This window comes from Neltuma alba, unplaced genomic scaffold (assembly GCF_004799145.2).
Source record: "Neltuma alba isolate B1F8T4 unplaced genomic scaffold, ASM479914v2 tig00012148_pilon, whole genome shotgun sequence".
Classification (NCBI taxonomy): domain Eukaryota; kingdom Viridiplantae; phylum Streptophyta; class Magnoliopsida; order Fabales; family Fabaceae; genus Neltuma; species Neltuma alba.
Genome location: NW_021636697.1, coordinates 137,083 through 153,532, shown reverse-complemented (window position 1 = coordinate 153,532; position 16,450 = coordinate 137,083). Strand labels below are relative to the sequence as shown.

The 16,450-nt window shown below is 41.6% G+C and overlaps 3 protein-coding genes across 3 annotated transcripts; 2 read left to right on the top strand and 1 right to left on the bottom strand.

Annotated features, from left to right (window-relative positions):
• The first annotated feature begins 1,969 nt into the window (after positions 1-1,969).
• On the top strand, positions 1,970-2,940 carry LOC114723652 (glycine-rich protein 2-like). The gene has a single exon (XM_028909865.1). The coding sequence runs from the start codon at positions 1,992-1,994 to the stop codon at positions 2,559-2,561; it is 570 nt and encodes a 189-aa protein (XP_028765698.1). The 5' UTR covers positions 1,970-1,991; the 3' UTR covers positions 2,562-2,940.
• A 1,929-nt stretch (positions 2,941-4,869) lies between these two features.
• On the bottom strand, positions 4,870-7,897 carry LOC114723657 (auxin transporter-like protein 5). Its single transcript, XM_028909874.1, has 7 exons — positions 7,710-7,897; positions 7,420-7,605; positions 7,197-7,309; positions 6,780-6,963; positions 6,584-6,681; positions 5,640-6,105; positions 4,870-5,335 (listed from the first exon to the last, which is right to left on the bottom strand). Exons 1-7 carry the CDS (start codon positions 7,863-7,865, stop codon positions 5,057-5,059), a joined length of 1,482 nt encoding a protein of 493 aa, XP_028765707.1. The 5' UTR covers positions 7,866-7,897; the 3' UTR covers positions 4,870-5,056.
• Positions 7,898-14,683: 6,786 nt separating this feature from the next.
• On the top strand, positions 14,684-16,326 carry LOC114723663 (thaumatin-like protein 1). Its single transcript, XM_028909882.1, has 3 exons — positions 14,684-14,822; positions 14,950-15,622; positions 15,910-16,326. The coding sequence occupies exons 1-3, from the start codon at positions 14,753-14,755 to the stop codon at positions 16,169-16,171; spliced, it is 1,005 nt and encodes a 334-aa protein (XP_028765715.1). The 5' UTR covers positions 14,684-14,752; the 3' UTR covers positions 16,172-16,326.
• Positions 16,327-16,450: the final 124 nt, after the last annotated feature.

The window sequence follows — 16,450 nt, the reverse complement described above, 5'->3', positions numbered from 1 at the left end:
AAGGGAAGGTGCCATCTATATTCATAGCAACCCATCCTTCCTCAAGGCACATTGGCCCCTGCATGTTTGATGCCTGCCTCCTCTGTACAACTAAGACTAACTTTAGCTCTAATCAACAACACTTGATCACTAGTATGTTTCTCTTCCAAGATCCTTTCATTTCTTCCTTCCCACAAAGTCGCCAAATAATAGCAAATAAGTCACGCCATCAAATGGATAACGAGATATCATTCCTGACCATCCTGTCCCAAAACTCATCGACATAGAACCTTTTTAAATGCGACGGAAATGGCGGGTTGTTGAACCAAAGCATGAAGTCCATGCTCTTCCCAAGATTTATTGGTGAGGAGTTAATTATGAAAGGTGAGCCAAAGGAAGGCGTTACACCTCCTAGGAATCTCAAGTTCCCATATCCTTTATGACATTGGATAATAATTAGGATGATCATTGTTCAAGAGAGGAATTTTAATGAGTCCTGAATCCATCATCATCAGTTCCCAGCTGCAGAAGCCAGAATCCGGACTAGTGTTGTTAAGCTGCAATATGATCTATATATGGACGCATGCACGTCTATTTTTACTCACATAATGCAAGACAATAGTACTCAGATATAAGATCCATATATGTGTGTTGTTGACGGGGCTGAGATTTGGGGAGAATGGCAATTAAATGTCAGGGTAGCTTGGAGATGTGAACTCTCAGTAAGGAGTTTTGCCATCAATCTCTTCATTTCTAATCATTCTAGATATTTGTTATTTAATTATTCAACAAAAAATATAATTATACATAGGAAGTTTCTTTAAGGAGACATTAAAAAAGATTAGAAATGATTTTATTACAGAAAAGGTGACGTTAATTAAAGGCTGGGCTCCACATAAACTCACAATTCATTGAAACCTCGGACTCATATAAGCGTAGCTGCCCGAAAGTCCACAACTCCATATCTCCTCTTCTGTCTCCTTCATCAAGCCCTCTTACTCTGCTACAGACAGAGATGGCCTCTTCAAGGAGTGGCTACAGAAAGAAATCTTGCAAGGTGAAATGAGGGAAGGAGTTCATGAAGATGCTCGTCATCAATTATACAGCTACACAACATCTCCTCACCATTCGTCCCTGCCTGTGACTCCATGTCAGGTTATCATCACACATCACAACTTGAATCCATGATCCATTTGCTCTCCAGAGAAGCTTCAAATCCTCAAACAGGCTTCGCCCTGTCCCATCACAGCCGCTTGCTGGTTAGCCTTCTCGCTTTTGAAACCCTCAGGTAAACATAAACACATTGGTCGTGTCGGTGAAGGGCCAAGATCTCCATGACTCAACCCCTTCACAAGCACTAGAAATGGCATCACGTTTCAATTTTAAATAGCGTCAACGAAAGGGCACAAATCAAAGTTATGACACCCCAATCACTGAATCAGTGCCTCTTCTCTGCTTTGAAAATGCTTCAGCAATGGCGTCTTTGGAGATTACAATTCCAGGCAACACTCCCGCGCTCCCTTCTATTTTATACCCTCATTACTTTTATTTTTTTGGCCAATTATACCCTCATTACTGAGGTTCATATAAATTTCATCCTGATTAAATTTTTAGGGAGCAATTACTGACTAATTTTAATTAAACTCCCAATCAAATTGTAAAGGGTCGGGAAACCAGGGTTGACGATTTCACTGCGCATCAGCTTCTCGCAGGACGATTCCCAATCCAACGCTCAATATTCAATCATTTCAGATCTCTGGCCGTTGGATCATCCTTCCAGCAAATCTGAAATTGTCGCTGTCACATGGATCGCCGCTGGTCCCAAAATAATGGCCCCACAAAAGGCACAGAGATATTTATCCGCGATTTAATATTTAATATTTGATATTTGATGATCGCGGTCCTTCGCTGACGTGTCCAACCCTATTTCCGGTTGTTGCATATAAGTACAGCCTCTCTGCCCCTTCTGGCCCTAGCGCTAAAGCCAGAGAAAGAGAGAGATCCGAGCAGAGATGGGTGAGAGGGTGACTGGGAAGGTGAAGTGGTTCAGTGACCAGAAGGGTTTCGGCTTCATCACCCCGGATGATGGCGGCGAGGACCTCTTTGTCCACCAATCTGCGATCCGGTCCGATGGGTTTCGCAGTCTTGGCGACGGAGAGTCTGTCGAGTTTCTGATCGAGTCCGACTCCGATGGCCGTACCAAGGCCGTCGACGTCACCGGCCCCTCCGAGTCTAATGTTCAGGGGAGCCGACGCGGTGGAGGCGGTGCTGGGGGGAACAGATCCTTCGGAGGCGGCCGAGGCGGTTCTTATGGCGGTGGCTACGGGGCTGGTGGAGGTTATGGTGGCAGTCGCGGTGGAAGAGGCGGGGGTGGCGGTGGCTATGGCGGTGGATTCGGCGGCGGCGGCGGCGGAGGGGGTTGTTATAACTGCGGTGAGGTTGGTCACCTGGCCAGGGATTGCTACCAGGGAGGCGGCGGCGGCGGAGGAGGAGGTAGGTACGGCGGCGGAGGCGGCGGAGGCTGCTACAACTGTGGGGAGTCTGGGCATTTTGCCAGGGACTGCCCAACCGGCGCTCGCTGAGCCTGTTTTATGCTTTCTAATGTCTCTATCCGATCCTTTTGTGGTGCCGTGATGGGTGGATTTGCTTTGTGTTATGCGGTTCGTTTTCTGCTATAATTTGGAACTTATGTTTTGAGAAGGGTAGGGTTTTTGGGGCTGAATCTATTTAGTTGGGGCTTTATTTTGAAGTTCATAGGGTAAGCAGTTAGACTTGGGATTTTGTGTTTCTGGCATAGTGAAATGGAGGGATTATGGTAAAGATCAGATGTGAGTAGATGTATACTCTCTGTTTCTAAGTGTTAATACACATGATGAACAAAATCTATCCTGCCTTATTCTTGTTATCTTATTATAAACATGATCTCTTGGATGTTCCGATGGTAGTGGATTGCCAGCTAAAGAAAGTGCGCATGTTTTTTTTTTTTTTTGGTGATTGCTACGGATGTTGATATGGTCTCTGTTAGGAGGTGTATGGTAATTGAGAGTCAATAAAGAGACCCCACAAAGATCCTAGACAAGAGATTGTAATCTCTCAAGCTGACTTGTATCAGTTCCGTTGTCTAGGGGGTCAAAATAACATTGCTGTCTCTCATTTTCTTGTGCTTGGGGGGGGGGGGGGTGTAGTCTCAATACAGGAAGCTGTGGTTTTGGAGGGTCTGGCTTCTTGCTTGATTGCAGGGAAAGCAAAGGCAATGTTAAGTTCATGCCAAAAAAAATAGAAAATAGCCGAAGAAAGGGAAGATGCGGTTTATGAATATTGGTAGAAGAGCGATGATGTAAGCTTTGTTTGGTTTGATAGAAATCCTGAATGATAGTGGCTGCCTTGGTTTTATAGAAATCCTGAATGATAGTGGCTGCCTTAGATGACTAGATGTGGTCGGGTCTAAGCAGTTTTGTGGGGAAGATAAGAGAGACATGGCTATTTGCCCAGGTTTACCCTCGTAGCATCAGCCAGTGAGGACTCCACTCTAATGCTCTGTGACTGTGGTGTTCTTCGCCAAAAATAGGAACAGATGGAGTGGTTCTCGAGGACATGGAGACATGTGAAGGGTCGCATTCTCCTTGGTTGCTACAGGCGTTTCAACTTTCACTGTTTACTTGCAAAAGCTGAGGCAGTAACAATTTTAATCACCATATCCATTAATATAATGCAACAAGTTCTATTCTACACAAGTGGTGACTGATGAACTCGTCTTTGAAATTGTGTTTGACATAGGAAAATGTATCTAGGTCTTTTTCAACAGCAGCTGAGGATTTGTTGTTCTTTTCACAATAATGCTCTTATATTTGAAGCTATTAGATGATTTTATGAAAATATATGTTCTGTTTAAAATATGCCATTTAAAAATAATGAATGAATAATAAGAAATAGCAAATAAACGACGCCATGCTATTATGTTTTATATATCGATTTACTGATGACTAATTAGTAATTTAAGCCATTATTTATCATCGGATGTTCTTTAATGTAATCACTTGATGTCTCTTCTGTCATGTAAGAATATTATAATTTGGAAAAATTGAATTTTATTTCAATATTTAAATGTGAACTTTTCAAAACATGATGAAAAAAGAACTCCTCTGAAAACGAAGGATGTGAAAATAAGTTACGAAAGAAGTTGTATTATTCGGAATTTAGGAATATAATAATTTTCTTCTGAATTTTGTCTTTTGGATTGATATTGATATTAACAATAAGATAAATCGAATGTAGTAATATAATTAAAGAAAAAAGAAAGTAACCTATCGATTTTTATTTGGAAAAATAGAGGGGGGCTTTTTTTTAAAAGAAAAAATAAAAGAAGGGGAAAATAGGAGAAAGGAACATGAGAATAAAGGCTGAACATTGGGCTGTTGTCGGGATCCATGTCCATCGGCTTGACAACGGAAGCGGGAGCTTCTCTCATAGTAGACCCTTCATTGTCTGTGGAGTCGTAGGTGGTGAGACACCTCAAAGCCTCTTTTGGAGTTAAATTAGATTTTAAGAACTTATACTTAGAATTTCTTAGAAAAATATTTTAATGCTGTTGAAATGTTTACGTAAGATAAGAAAACAAAAAGAAAGTCGTGTGATTAAGTTTATTCGTGGAAGAGATTGGAAACGGAGCCCCCACCAAAATGAAGTATCCAACGGTGAATCCATACAGGGCATGGGTCTCTTCCCCAGAATCAAAATCTAGAACTACCGGAAGGGAGATATTACTATTGGATTGCCGATTTCCTGTGCATTCAAGATTTTTAAATCTATTTAGTTTCTTTTTTGGCCAACGAAATCTATTTAATTCATTGTCGAAGCTTAGATTTTGTGACCTTTTTTTGGCCCGAAGATTTGAATTCCACAGTTCTCATAGTTATATAATTTGGTTATAAAATCAATGATAACAAATGAAGTCCTCAACTCAACTAACAAAAAAGGGGGCTATATAAGGGACTGCGCCAAAAGAACAAAAATACATATATATTTTGTTGAGCTTTAGCAGCCAGCGGAATGGACATCCGTGATAGGCATGTATGCATCAACGGGGAGGAAGTTGATGAGGAGAAGGGTGAAGAGCCGGCGAGGGAGCGGTGGCATTCAAAATTTGTGGCGGCGATATGGGCACCGCCGGAGGGATGGGGCACTGGTAGCACTTGGTGAAGAGGCCGAAGGTGTCAATCTGGTGTATGAAATTAACCATGCTCGCCCACCCACCGAATCCAAACCCCACCACCGTCACCCACACCACCACTATCACGTTGATCGTAAACGCTCCCACCCACCTTCCTACGTACTTCGGAGGCTGCTCCACCGCATTCTGCAAATTAACGCCTCACAATTAGCTATTACCTCCTGTCTTTAATATAAGATCTTGTTTGATTTTTATTTTGGTCTTAATTATAAGATCCTAATATACTTTGTCTATCATATTTATACATTCTTTTTCAAAATAGTCCATTTAATAATAATAGTTCTAACCAATAAATTTAATTAGTTTAATTTATTTTTTTAATTTCCTTAGATTAATCAATTAGTTTTTATAACCATGAGATGAGACAGTAATTAATAAGCTCCACACACACATATATATTGAAACGGAATCAATGAACTCAGATGTGTACCTGTCTGGAAGAAGGTGAGAGGAAGGTGAAGATGTGGGCCAGAGCGGGGATGATGTAGACGGTGAAGCTGACGAGGAGGGATCCTACGGTGGAATTGATGGGGCCGAAGAAAGGGAAAATGATGGCCAGGAACCAGATGGGGATAACGACGGGCAATCTGACGGCGGCCCGCTTACAGAGGCTGGTGGAGGAGTGCATGCCGATGGCTTTCTCCCACACCAAGTAGAGAGGCGTGCAGGCGAAGCCGAAGGTTATGAACTGGTGGATTAGCATCAGGATCACGGCGGCGTCTCGGAACGGCGTTCGGGGAAGCAGAGAGAAGGCGTTTGAATGATCTAAGAGCAGGTCGCCGAACGCCCAGTACACCGCCGCCGCCGATGGAAGCGTTAGCGTCAGCACATACGCCGTCGCCAATAAGTATATGCTCTTGAACTTCTCCGGCTTCCACATGGCGTGCATTATCTCCCTGTCCAATTATTTTTCCCATCAATTGCTACTTCGTCCCAACAAAAAAAAAATTATGGTTTCACGAGTCCTCACCCTCTCAACCAATCATCCTTCACTGCAGATTATATAATTCAAATCCTCTGAAATACAAGGTTTATTTTTGAAAAATATAGAGCATAAATAGAAGAATGAATCTCACACAGTTATAATTCTTTTATAAGAGGTGACACAAGGCTGGCACCGGACCAAGGCGGCCGGCGGCAAAAGGGAAAGAGAAAAAGGAGAAAACTTTTGGGATGACACGAGAAAACAGAATGATTAGGAGAAAGGAAAAAAGGAGTTAAGCAGAAGCAATGACAGGGAAAATGGCGGTTCCTTTTGCTTTTGGGCATCGCACGCCGGACAAGGCCATTGGCATTTTTAGGCCGCAAATGCAAAGGCAGAATTAATATATAGGAGAAAGCAAACGAGGTCAAGGACAGGAATTAAGGTCTTACACTGTAACAGCATGTCCCCCGAACGTGTAGAGAATGTTGGTGGCCCCCGTGAAGTAGAGCACCAGCTTGGTTGGACCCGAATGCCTTACTCCTTCCACCTACGTACCCAAATCATCAATTCATTATATATTATCAGTACTTATGACCGGTGATAGTCCATGGTTATCAACGTAATTAATGAATATATAATCCCAACCTGGCCGTGCAGAAGAGACGCAACGGCGAGGTACCAGGCAGTGTAAGTGGTCATGAGCAGACCCAAGAAGGACCAAATTCTGTAATTGTGGAACGAAGGAATGAACACGCTGGTGGCACAGCATGCTCCGAATATATAAGTCCACGTCCTTTTGTCCAAGTTGTCGTTTATGTAATATATGTTGCTGCACATTTTACAACACCACACCCAAACCGAATGCCTCGTCAGTCATCACTCATATGCCTTCTTCTACTTCGTTTCTGGTTCATATCATGATCTTAACTCTATAACACTACTACCACCAGAAACATAACTGATTGTTTCACTTTTATCAAGACATTACCAAATGAAAATATACGATCAAAAGGAGTTTAGTAGTTAGAAGCAAGGGTTAAAGATCGACGGAGGGAGAGGGACCTTGCGCAGGCGATCAGTTGGATGACAGATCCAAACAGCAGAAATGTACAGTTAAATGCCAGACCCACGTTTCTCCAGTGCTTTCCCAGCAGTCCATCGAGAACTTCGAACCACTGCCATAGAAAAACGCCTAATGTCACAATTGAGAGGGAAAAGAAAGGCAAGTAGGCAGCAAGCGCTGGCTCTAGATGGATGGGCGGATGGGACATAATTTAAACTAAACCTGGATGACATGGTTTCTGAAATCGACTTTCTCTCGCTCTTTTCTGGTTCTGTATTCGATGTAGAGAACGCTAATGAGGTAGGCAGTCCAGCTGCCCAGCAAGCCGTACAAGAGTTGAAAAAGCACTCCGGACAGCATTCCCAGCTGCGAAAATGAGTAAGGCAGTGTGAGCAGCACTTGAGCCACCTGCCAAATTCGTTGCCCCAACCACACTCCATTATTAGGATTATGAATATGTGTGCATATAAATATCACACCATGTAAGTGAAAGCAAGAGAAAAGAAGCGAACCTGGTTGGAAGCACAGCTGAACCATGCATCATAAACAGAACCTCCATGCCACAAGAGCTTGGAGAGCCTGGATTTGATGCTCCTGGGCTTTCCTTCGCTTTCCATTTCCACATAGTTGCCGACTATCACAGTTTCCACCGCCTTCTCCGATTCCATTTTCTGTGAAGTCCACTTGCTTGTGACTGGGAGTAAGCCTCCAAGGCAGAATATATAATATATATAGAGGCACAAGTCGGGCTAGGAAAGGTATCCGTATTTGTTTGAGGGAAGGGGTGGGTAAACTAGTGAGCTACCTTTTTTCGGGACAAGTTAAAAGCTCCCCTGGCGCTTCATACTAAACTAGATTCACCGATTCTCGAGCCCTCTTTTTGAAATTAACATAACTTTTGTTATTTGGCTAACCCCATCACCTAAACATATCTGGTCTCTCAGCTTTCTTTCTTTCTTGTGGTTTTTTAATCTTTATAGTTAGAATCCTATGAATCTAACCAAAAAGATCGTACGAGACCACCACATATTTACTCGGTACCTACTGAGAGAGCGTGGTGGCTTGTCCGCACGAGCGGCTGTGAAATCACAGTTTGGCAGTTCCCGGCGTTTGCCTTTCTACCATGGCACCACTTTTGGCTTTTACATGCTCATTTTTGGACATTTCTGTAACCATAACTTTTGGCATGTGTCACTCTTTACGTCATAAACTTCTCTCCATTAAATTAATACCCACGCTCACAATGAAACCATGTCACGCATTAACTCTCACTTTGATTTACCAACTAGATTGCCCGTGCATTCTGAAGTAAGTTCTGCTATATATAACTTAGGAATTATGAATAGCATATATGCCCCACTAGTTTGGATTTGTATAAGTTTTATAGAATATATTTTGCTCTATTATTTTTGCTAATGCCTTTTGTGTTGCAACTCTGAATAGCATTGCATTTGCCGAGGTTGATTAGAAACACTGTCGCCGATTAACAGCACATTACAGTCCATAACAGTGCTTGACGGTTCAAGGATTGAATTTTTCCCCTTTTCTTGTTGGCATTGTAAAGTGGAAAACAGAAGAACGTTGATGTTTTGTAGGGGGGCGAGGTAAACTTAAAGGAGAGGAGGAAAAGTCATAAAAAAGAAAGAAAAGAGGAGAGAAATAATAACAAAATAGACCACATGATTGCCTCCAAACGGGCGTGGTCTCTTGGGGGCTTCACGAACCTTGCTTTTATCACATGCATCAACCCCAGAATCCCCCTTCTTCATTCTTCATTACACTTTTCATGCTTTTCTTGGTACCCTAATATTCTCTACTCTACTGTCTCCTTGAAATGCCAAAACATTAAAGTACTATCTTGTTTATTTCCTATCCACTGTTTATAATAATCATATTCGTTCAATGTCTTTCCGCTACTGAAAGAAAACTGCTGTCTCAGAGATTCTCCTTAATTAGCCTCTTACTAGGTCTGTTTTGTTTTTGTTATCAAATGAATAATAAATCCCCTTGTAATTATTCTTCGTGGCCTACCTAACTTGTTTTTATATCTTTAGTCACCAAGTATGTATGAATTTTTCCCCAAGAACACTGCATGCTGCATCATCGGGTAAAGAAATATTCATTTCTTTAACCCTCTAGATTTAATTTTCCCCAATATCTAGAAATTCTCTGACAATATTGGGGTAAAATACAAACCATATATCAAATTTGTCTGGCAAACCCTGAAGAGTTTTTCGCCCAAAAAAAAAGATTAATATTGAAGCCCGAGCTGAAAGTCCTGAAAGTGTAGGCTTTGTTCAAAACACATTGATGAAGAATGTTGATTGCTCAAGTTCCACTCCTTGTCAAGTGTATGGAAGGAAACATTCTCTGTGATTCATGTCTCCTTGAGCATGTTCAATCTGTTGTGAAGCTTTGTGAGGTTTTCAAATTTATTCTAAGCATAATGAGTATCATATGCTCACTATAAATATCTGCTCTTTCTGAGCCCAGGAATTGTAATAGTCATCTTTCCACCGTTTTTGAATCATGTAAAATTTTATTGTCAGGTGAAGTGGAGGTTAATGTGGGTGTCTGCATAATTAGCACGTTCAGTTTTGTTGTGCACGTTTAGAAGCAATTTCGAAGCAAAATGATGTTCAAGGCAAATCCCATGTTCCGTTTCAATCATGAAACTTTTGGTTTCCGTGATTAGTATTATTTTTTGAATGACATTTTCGCTTCATTCTCACGCCAAAGCCCACAGTTTAATGGCATAATTTGACCATTTGGAGACCACAACCCTATAGGGACCATTATATAGTCATCTTGTTTGATGTTGCTTTTAAATATAGATTTCTCAAGAGAAGGATGAAGACACAACTGGATTGTGGATTGCCATTAACAGAGATGATTGGTGTCTATTGCAACTATCACATATCAAGAAAGAGAGGAAGACAGGGAATGTTGGTTGCTATATATTTTGTCTCTTGAATCATATTATTGAGTGTTTAAGGTAGGAGACCATGGATGAAAAGTTGGGGCATTGGATTTTATCGGCAACTTTGCATGCTTGTAACTGTCGCAGTCAACACACACTAGCAATCCAGTATTGTTCGTGAAGGCGTGACAGAACTACACGGCATAGCTTGCTTATGATCATTCCGTAATCATCCGTGTCAATTAAAAGCAGAAATACCTAAATTTGAAGCTGCATAAAAGGCCCTGAATTCTGTAACTATATATAGACTATAGCTTATGCTATGACCAGACCATAGTTGATTTGGTGATTAATTTATGGGTATGGCAAAGGGAAGGCGTATGGGCCAGCAAATGAAGCTGCAATGAGTTGTGTATAGATTTCACAAGGCTGGTCCACATATATAGAAGCTCTGTTTGCATAAGTGATGGGAGCTGATTTGATGCACAGACACCATCATAAGTGCTCATCTTCAAGGCCTTCATGCTGGGACCTTCCCTGTATCATCAACCTCTATCTGTGCTTCGCTTTAATGCCTTCTTTTCCCCTGTCAAGATCCGACAAGAATATTATGGAAAATGACGTATCAAATTTGGGGCGAAAATCATCATTCTATATGCCATGTTTCAAGAGAAGTGTAAAATCATGTACAATACATTGGCGAATGAATGAATGTGGAGGGCATACAAGTCCTGATGACATCACCTTTTTGTATATACTTTCTATTTGTATTCCAAGTTTTTAAGGATATATCGCCATGTTATTTTGGGAACAAACAGATGGGTGAATACATGAGTAACTCTTGTGATTATATACGAGTCAGAAACATTGTTCCGATTGTGATTTCTTACACGACAAGTGGACAAAAGGGACAAGCTGGAAGTGGACAGGTGGCCTTATATAAGCGCATTGCCAAGGCATCGTTGTCTGTTTGTCTTCAAATGTACGGTCTGGCCTCCCGGTCCGGCTACCGCAACGCCATTCTCATAAGCTTTTTTGTTGAGCATCTGAAGCTTAATTATCGCAACATACTTCACTGCCTCTTTGCTTTCAGGAAATTTGAAAGGTATTTCTCATTTCTGATTTCTCTCTTTCTTTCTTCAAATCCACATTTACACTCTTTGATTGCTGGAAAACGTAGTAAGCAAAACGAATTCATGTTATTTTCAATTTTGAATCTTCCCGTACATAATTTCACCTGGACTAAAACTTGTATTGGCTGGGATGGACTTTTTTTACCCAAGGAAAGAAAAAGAAGCCTTGAACTACTTGACAGATTATTGATCCCTTCCGTTAATGATTCAATTTCTTATTTCTTTTTTTTTTTTTTGCCAGCCTTATTTCTTATATTATATCTTTATTTAAAAGAGAATATTTCTATGTTTCTGTTATGAAAGTTTTGGAAAGAAAACTGAAAAGGAAAATGAAGAGAGAGAGCTCTGTAAACTATTTGTGAAGATGTATCTTGTTCAATCTGCAAAATGATATTTAAATCACGATAATAAAATACCATATCCGACTCTTAATATAAGAATGAGTTGACTAATAAAATACCATATCCGACTCTTAATATAACAACAACAAAAAACTAAGTTATCAAGTCTGTCACCAGAGATTTCAATAGAAAGTTGAGCTTTAACGTAAAGGAGAATGAGATAAAGAAAGGGTATCTTATGATGGAGAAAGATGATGGGTCTGTCAAAACTCTTGTAGTCACATGCAGTTTCCGGAGGCTGGACAAAACTCGAAAAATGCTTGTGCCCGATGATAAGGTCTGGAACAATATAATCATATTCCATAAAGTAATTTTCCTAAAGATTTAGCTAAACTAAAATTCAAAATATTTATTGTCAGGTTCTTCTAGTGCGATAAGTCATGCCCAGGAGTCCTATATTCATGAAGGAAATTAAAAGCTTGCTAAACTGTAACCAACTTTATGAGTAAGCTTGCCCACAAGAATGGTATTGCTTCGTAAGATAATAAAAGGGCGTAGGCATAGACGTTTGGCAATCAAAGTAACATTTGTACACCTCTGAGAAAAACAATTATCTCTAAAAATCATTTTTATTCCTTACATGCTATCAACCAAACAGAACTGAGTTTCCGCAGCTCCGACGAGATTGGGAGTTTGTACTCGGATTCCATTTATGAATGACACAGATCGAATGGATTTACAGGTGGGTGAGTATCGCTGAGCTGCCTCTCCATCATTGAGTTAAGGCCTTGGAAACGTGGGTTTTCATAAGCCCAACAAACCTAAACATTATAATCCAGGTTTGGTCAGATGGGGTCATAGAATTGGGCCAGAAGAGGCTTCACAATTGCACTTCACTCACTTTCCAGTCTCCTATTCTTCCTTTGGAAAAGCTTACTTTTCCTCTCCGTTTTGAAAAACGACATGAAAAAAGGGCGGCTTCTGTATAAAACGAAAGAAAAGGGGAATTTAAAAAAGAGGGCCGAATCCGAATTAACCCTTTGTGATTATCCCCGGGGGGCCATAAGTTCATGATGCCATGTCTTCAAAAGCAGGTCGAACTGGTCTTCCCAATCGTGCGCTGAGGCCATCCTCATCAACTGTTGCTGCCGTGCAATAGTAATATCCCGAATACGCCACACCCTCCTAACCCCGTCGCCTTTTTGGTTCTTTCTATTCCCTAAACTCTCTAATATTTCACTGTGCTGATCAATCTCACTCGAACGTCACAAGCATATACAACAACAGGAAGAAGAAGAAGAATGTGACGGCATATTTTATGTTATGCCCATAGCCATGGGAGTAGACATGGCCGGTTGTATTCCTTGAAAGACGGAAGCTTTGGAACGCCCACCATGGAGAACGGCGTTTTTTTTTTAAAAGCAGTAATACTATTTAGAAACGATAGCAAATTTGGGGGGATGGGTTTATAACGGAGGAAGTGAAAAACATGGGTTGGCCTTCGTGTTACCGAAGAATGAAAAGTCAAAGAACATTGAAGGCTGAAATGAGGGAGGAGAGCATGAAAAGAAGAGACACGTACAGTCATGGAATCCTATGCCTCCGCCAGCTACTCCCTACGCTCCATTTTTATGACCGCACGTCCGCACTCCTGCCTCCAAATATAATGTTTATTCAGATTATTATTTTTATTTAAAGGGTATTTTCGGACATTTTGAAAGCATTGGTGACGACAATTTTTGAGGGTGCAGCCTCCTCCTGAAGCTGCATCTGCATGTGCACAGAAAGTAGGGGTCGCCTCGTCCAGGTTCCCCATCCAGCCAGTGTTAGGGCTTAGGACCATGTTAATGGGTCCCAACCATGATCCCATAATTACAACAGTCTCATTAACAACTCCTGGATTATACTCTTAGTAAATAAAAATTCATATTAGTATAGTACGATTTCTCAAATGTGCATTAGTATTTTGTTCAGAAACAGTTGATGAATTTAAAGAATTCAAAGAGAATTTATCAAACGCCTCTTAGCGTCTTAGCTGGGGTAGAAAGGTAAAGGAACAAGGTTTATACAAAAGAGTAGGGGTGTTCATGGGCAGGACTGGGCAGGGCATGCCCCCTGCCCGATGCCCAGCCCGAAAAATGAGCGGGCTGCATTTTGCGGCCCGCTGCCCTGCCCTGCCCATAGAAACCCTAACCATTTTCGGGCTGGGCAATAACGGGCTGGGCAGGGTGGGCTTCCAAGCCCAAATAGTGATACCTTGGTGAAAATTTTTTTAGTTAAAGTAAAGATATCTTATAACAATTATAAAGAAATAAATACTTGAATAAACAATAAATTCAACAAATCAATAACTTTGCTTTGTCTTAAATTGATATATCTTTTAATATAACACTAAAGTGAACTTGCTTTTGCATCTTTGCAAGACAACCAACAATAAAAACAAACTAAAAGATACTAAACCAAAGTAAAAAAAATTAAAAAGATACTAAGAAGGAAGAATTACGCATACCACTAAATGTATTTATGGCAAATAAAAGAGGGGAGAATAATATATATTATTATATATTATATATTATTATAAGTATTTTTGGCAAAAAAAAAGAATTATAAATATATATATATCACGGGCAGGGCCAAATGGGCAGGGCAGCATACCATGCCCGCAGCCCTGCCCTGCCCATAATATGCCCAGCCCAAAAATGCCCATTTTTCTTTGGGCTATTTTTTTTCCGGGCTGGGCAGGGCCATTTTCTTGCGGACTCGGGCGGGCATACCGGGCTAGCGGGCTTGATGAACAGTCCTACAAAAGAGTGGTCTCATTGGTATGTTTTTTCCTTTTTGCCAGTAAAAGCTCATTTGTATATTTAATTTGTAAATGTGGTTAATATTATATAGACATCTCACAGGTCTTACCGGATGAATGAAAGGAGAACAAAATAATTAAAATTAAAAAGTAGCCCGTAATTAAGGAACGGTTCCGGGGTTTCCCTCCAGGGTAATTCCAACCTGCCTCCGACTACTTATTAAAGCTGTTTCCTATCATCACTTTTGTCGTTTCTCAGTCGCTTGCCTGCCCTCACTGCCAGAAGCCAGAAGCCATTACAAGAGCTCCTTCCCCACTCCTCAGTCCTCATCTTGACATCTTCCTCCTCAACCCACTCATGGATTCCCTTCCTCCCTCCTACCTCACCCTCATCCTCGCTTGCCTTCTCCCTCTCCTCATTCCCGCAGGTATAGTGACTCTTTTGCTCTCTTCCTCTCTGTTTTTCTTCTTCTCTCTCTGAATGCTTCGCTTTGCATGCCTTTTCAACAACACATTTTTTTTAATATATTCTAATCTCTCTCTTTGCCTGTCCAGGTGTTGTGGCCACAACGTTCACATTTGTAAACAGATGCGAGTACACTGTATGGCCGGGTATCCTTGCAAATGCAGGAAGTCCTAGGCTCGACACCACAGGATTCGAGCTCCCTAAAGACACTGCCCGTTCATTCCAAGCTCCGACCGGCTGGTCCGGCCGCTTTTGGGGTCGAACTGGCTGCATTTTCGATGGATCCGCATCCGGTTCTTGTCTCACCGGCGACTGCGGCTCTGGTAAGGTCGAATGCGACGGTTCCGGGGCAGCCCCTCCGGCCACGCTCGCTGAGTTCACTCTCGGCACTACAGGTGGTCAGGACTTTTACGACGTTAGCCTCGTGGATGGCTACAATCTCCCTATGATCGTGGAAGGAACGGGCGGGTCAGGTGTCTGTGCTTCGACCGGGTGTACTTCCGATCTGAACATGCAGTGCCCGGCGGAGTTGAGAGTTGAAGACGGCAGCGCTTGTAAGAGCGCGTGCGAGGCTTTCGGTAGTCCGGAATACTGTTGCAGTGGCGCGTATAGTTCACCGGCGACGTGTAAACCATCTGTCTACTCGGAGATGTTCAAGGCCGCTTGCCCGAGGTCGTATAGCTACGCCTACGACGATGCTACGAGTACGTTTACTTGCGCAGGTGCAGATTATACGATCACCTTCTGTCCATCCTCTCCAAGGTGAACTAATCTTTCTATATGATGAACAATCTCTATTTCACCTCTTGTTTTTACCCATGTTTCAAACGGCCAAAGATTGAAACTTTGACGCATACGATTTTAAATCGGATTCTCCTTTGTTAGTTGGAATAAGTGGGTCTTCGTTAAGGTTGGTGCTTTTGCCGTTACTATGGTGATTATGTCACTTGCACTTTACAGAAAACCCATTATTTGACCGGAACTCGAGTAACGTTTTAATCGTTCTATATTAAAATAAATTAATGATTGTCTCTTGTGTGATTACGCAGCCAGAAATCTTCACGAGACATGCCTCCTATGAACCCAACCATGGCACAAGGATCAGGGACGGGTGTGGTAGCTACTGGTACCGGATCCGGGTATGGGTACACTAACACGGGTTCTATGTCGAGTTCGGGATCCGGAGAGGCCGTTCTTGCAGATGGGTCGTATTTGGCTGGTTTGGCCATGGGAAATACAGCCAGAACACTCCCCTTCTCTGCCTTCATTTTCATTTCCAGCTGCTTTTTACCCTTTATGTGCTTGCTTTAGCCTTGTGAAGGATCATTTTCTTGACTTCTTTGCTTATCAAATGTAAATGAGACGTAGGATTTTCGGAGTAAACGGGTTCTTGGATTTTGGCTTGCCAGGAAATCTGACAAATTCTTCCTTATTATATACCACCCCCTTCAAGATTCTCGAGGAAAAAAATATTCTATATACCACCCCCTTCAAGATTCTCGAGGAAAAAAATATTCTATGTTCCATACTTGTTACTTTGTAGCATATTTTAGTGTTCAGTTTTATATTATTTTCTTGGGAGTATTTATC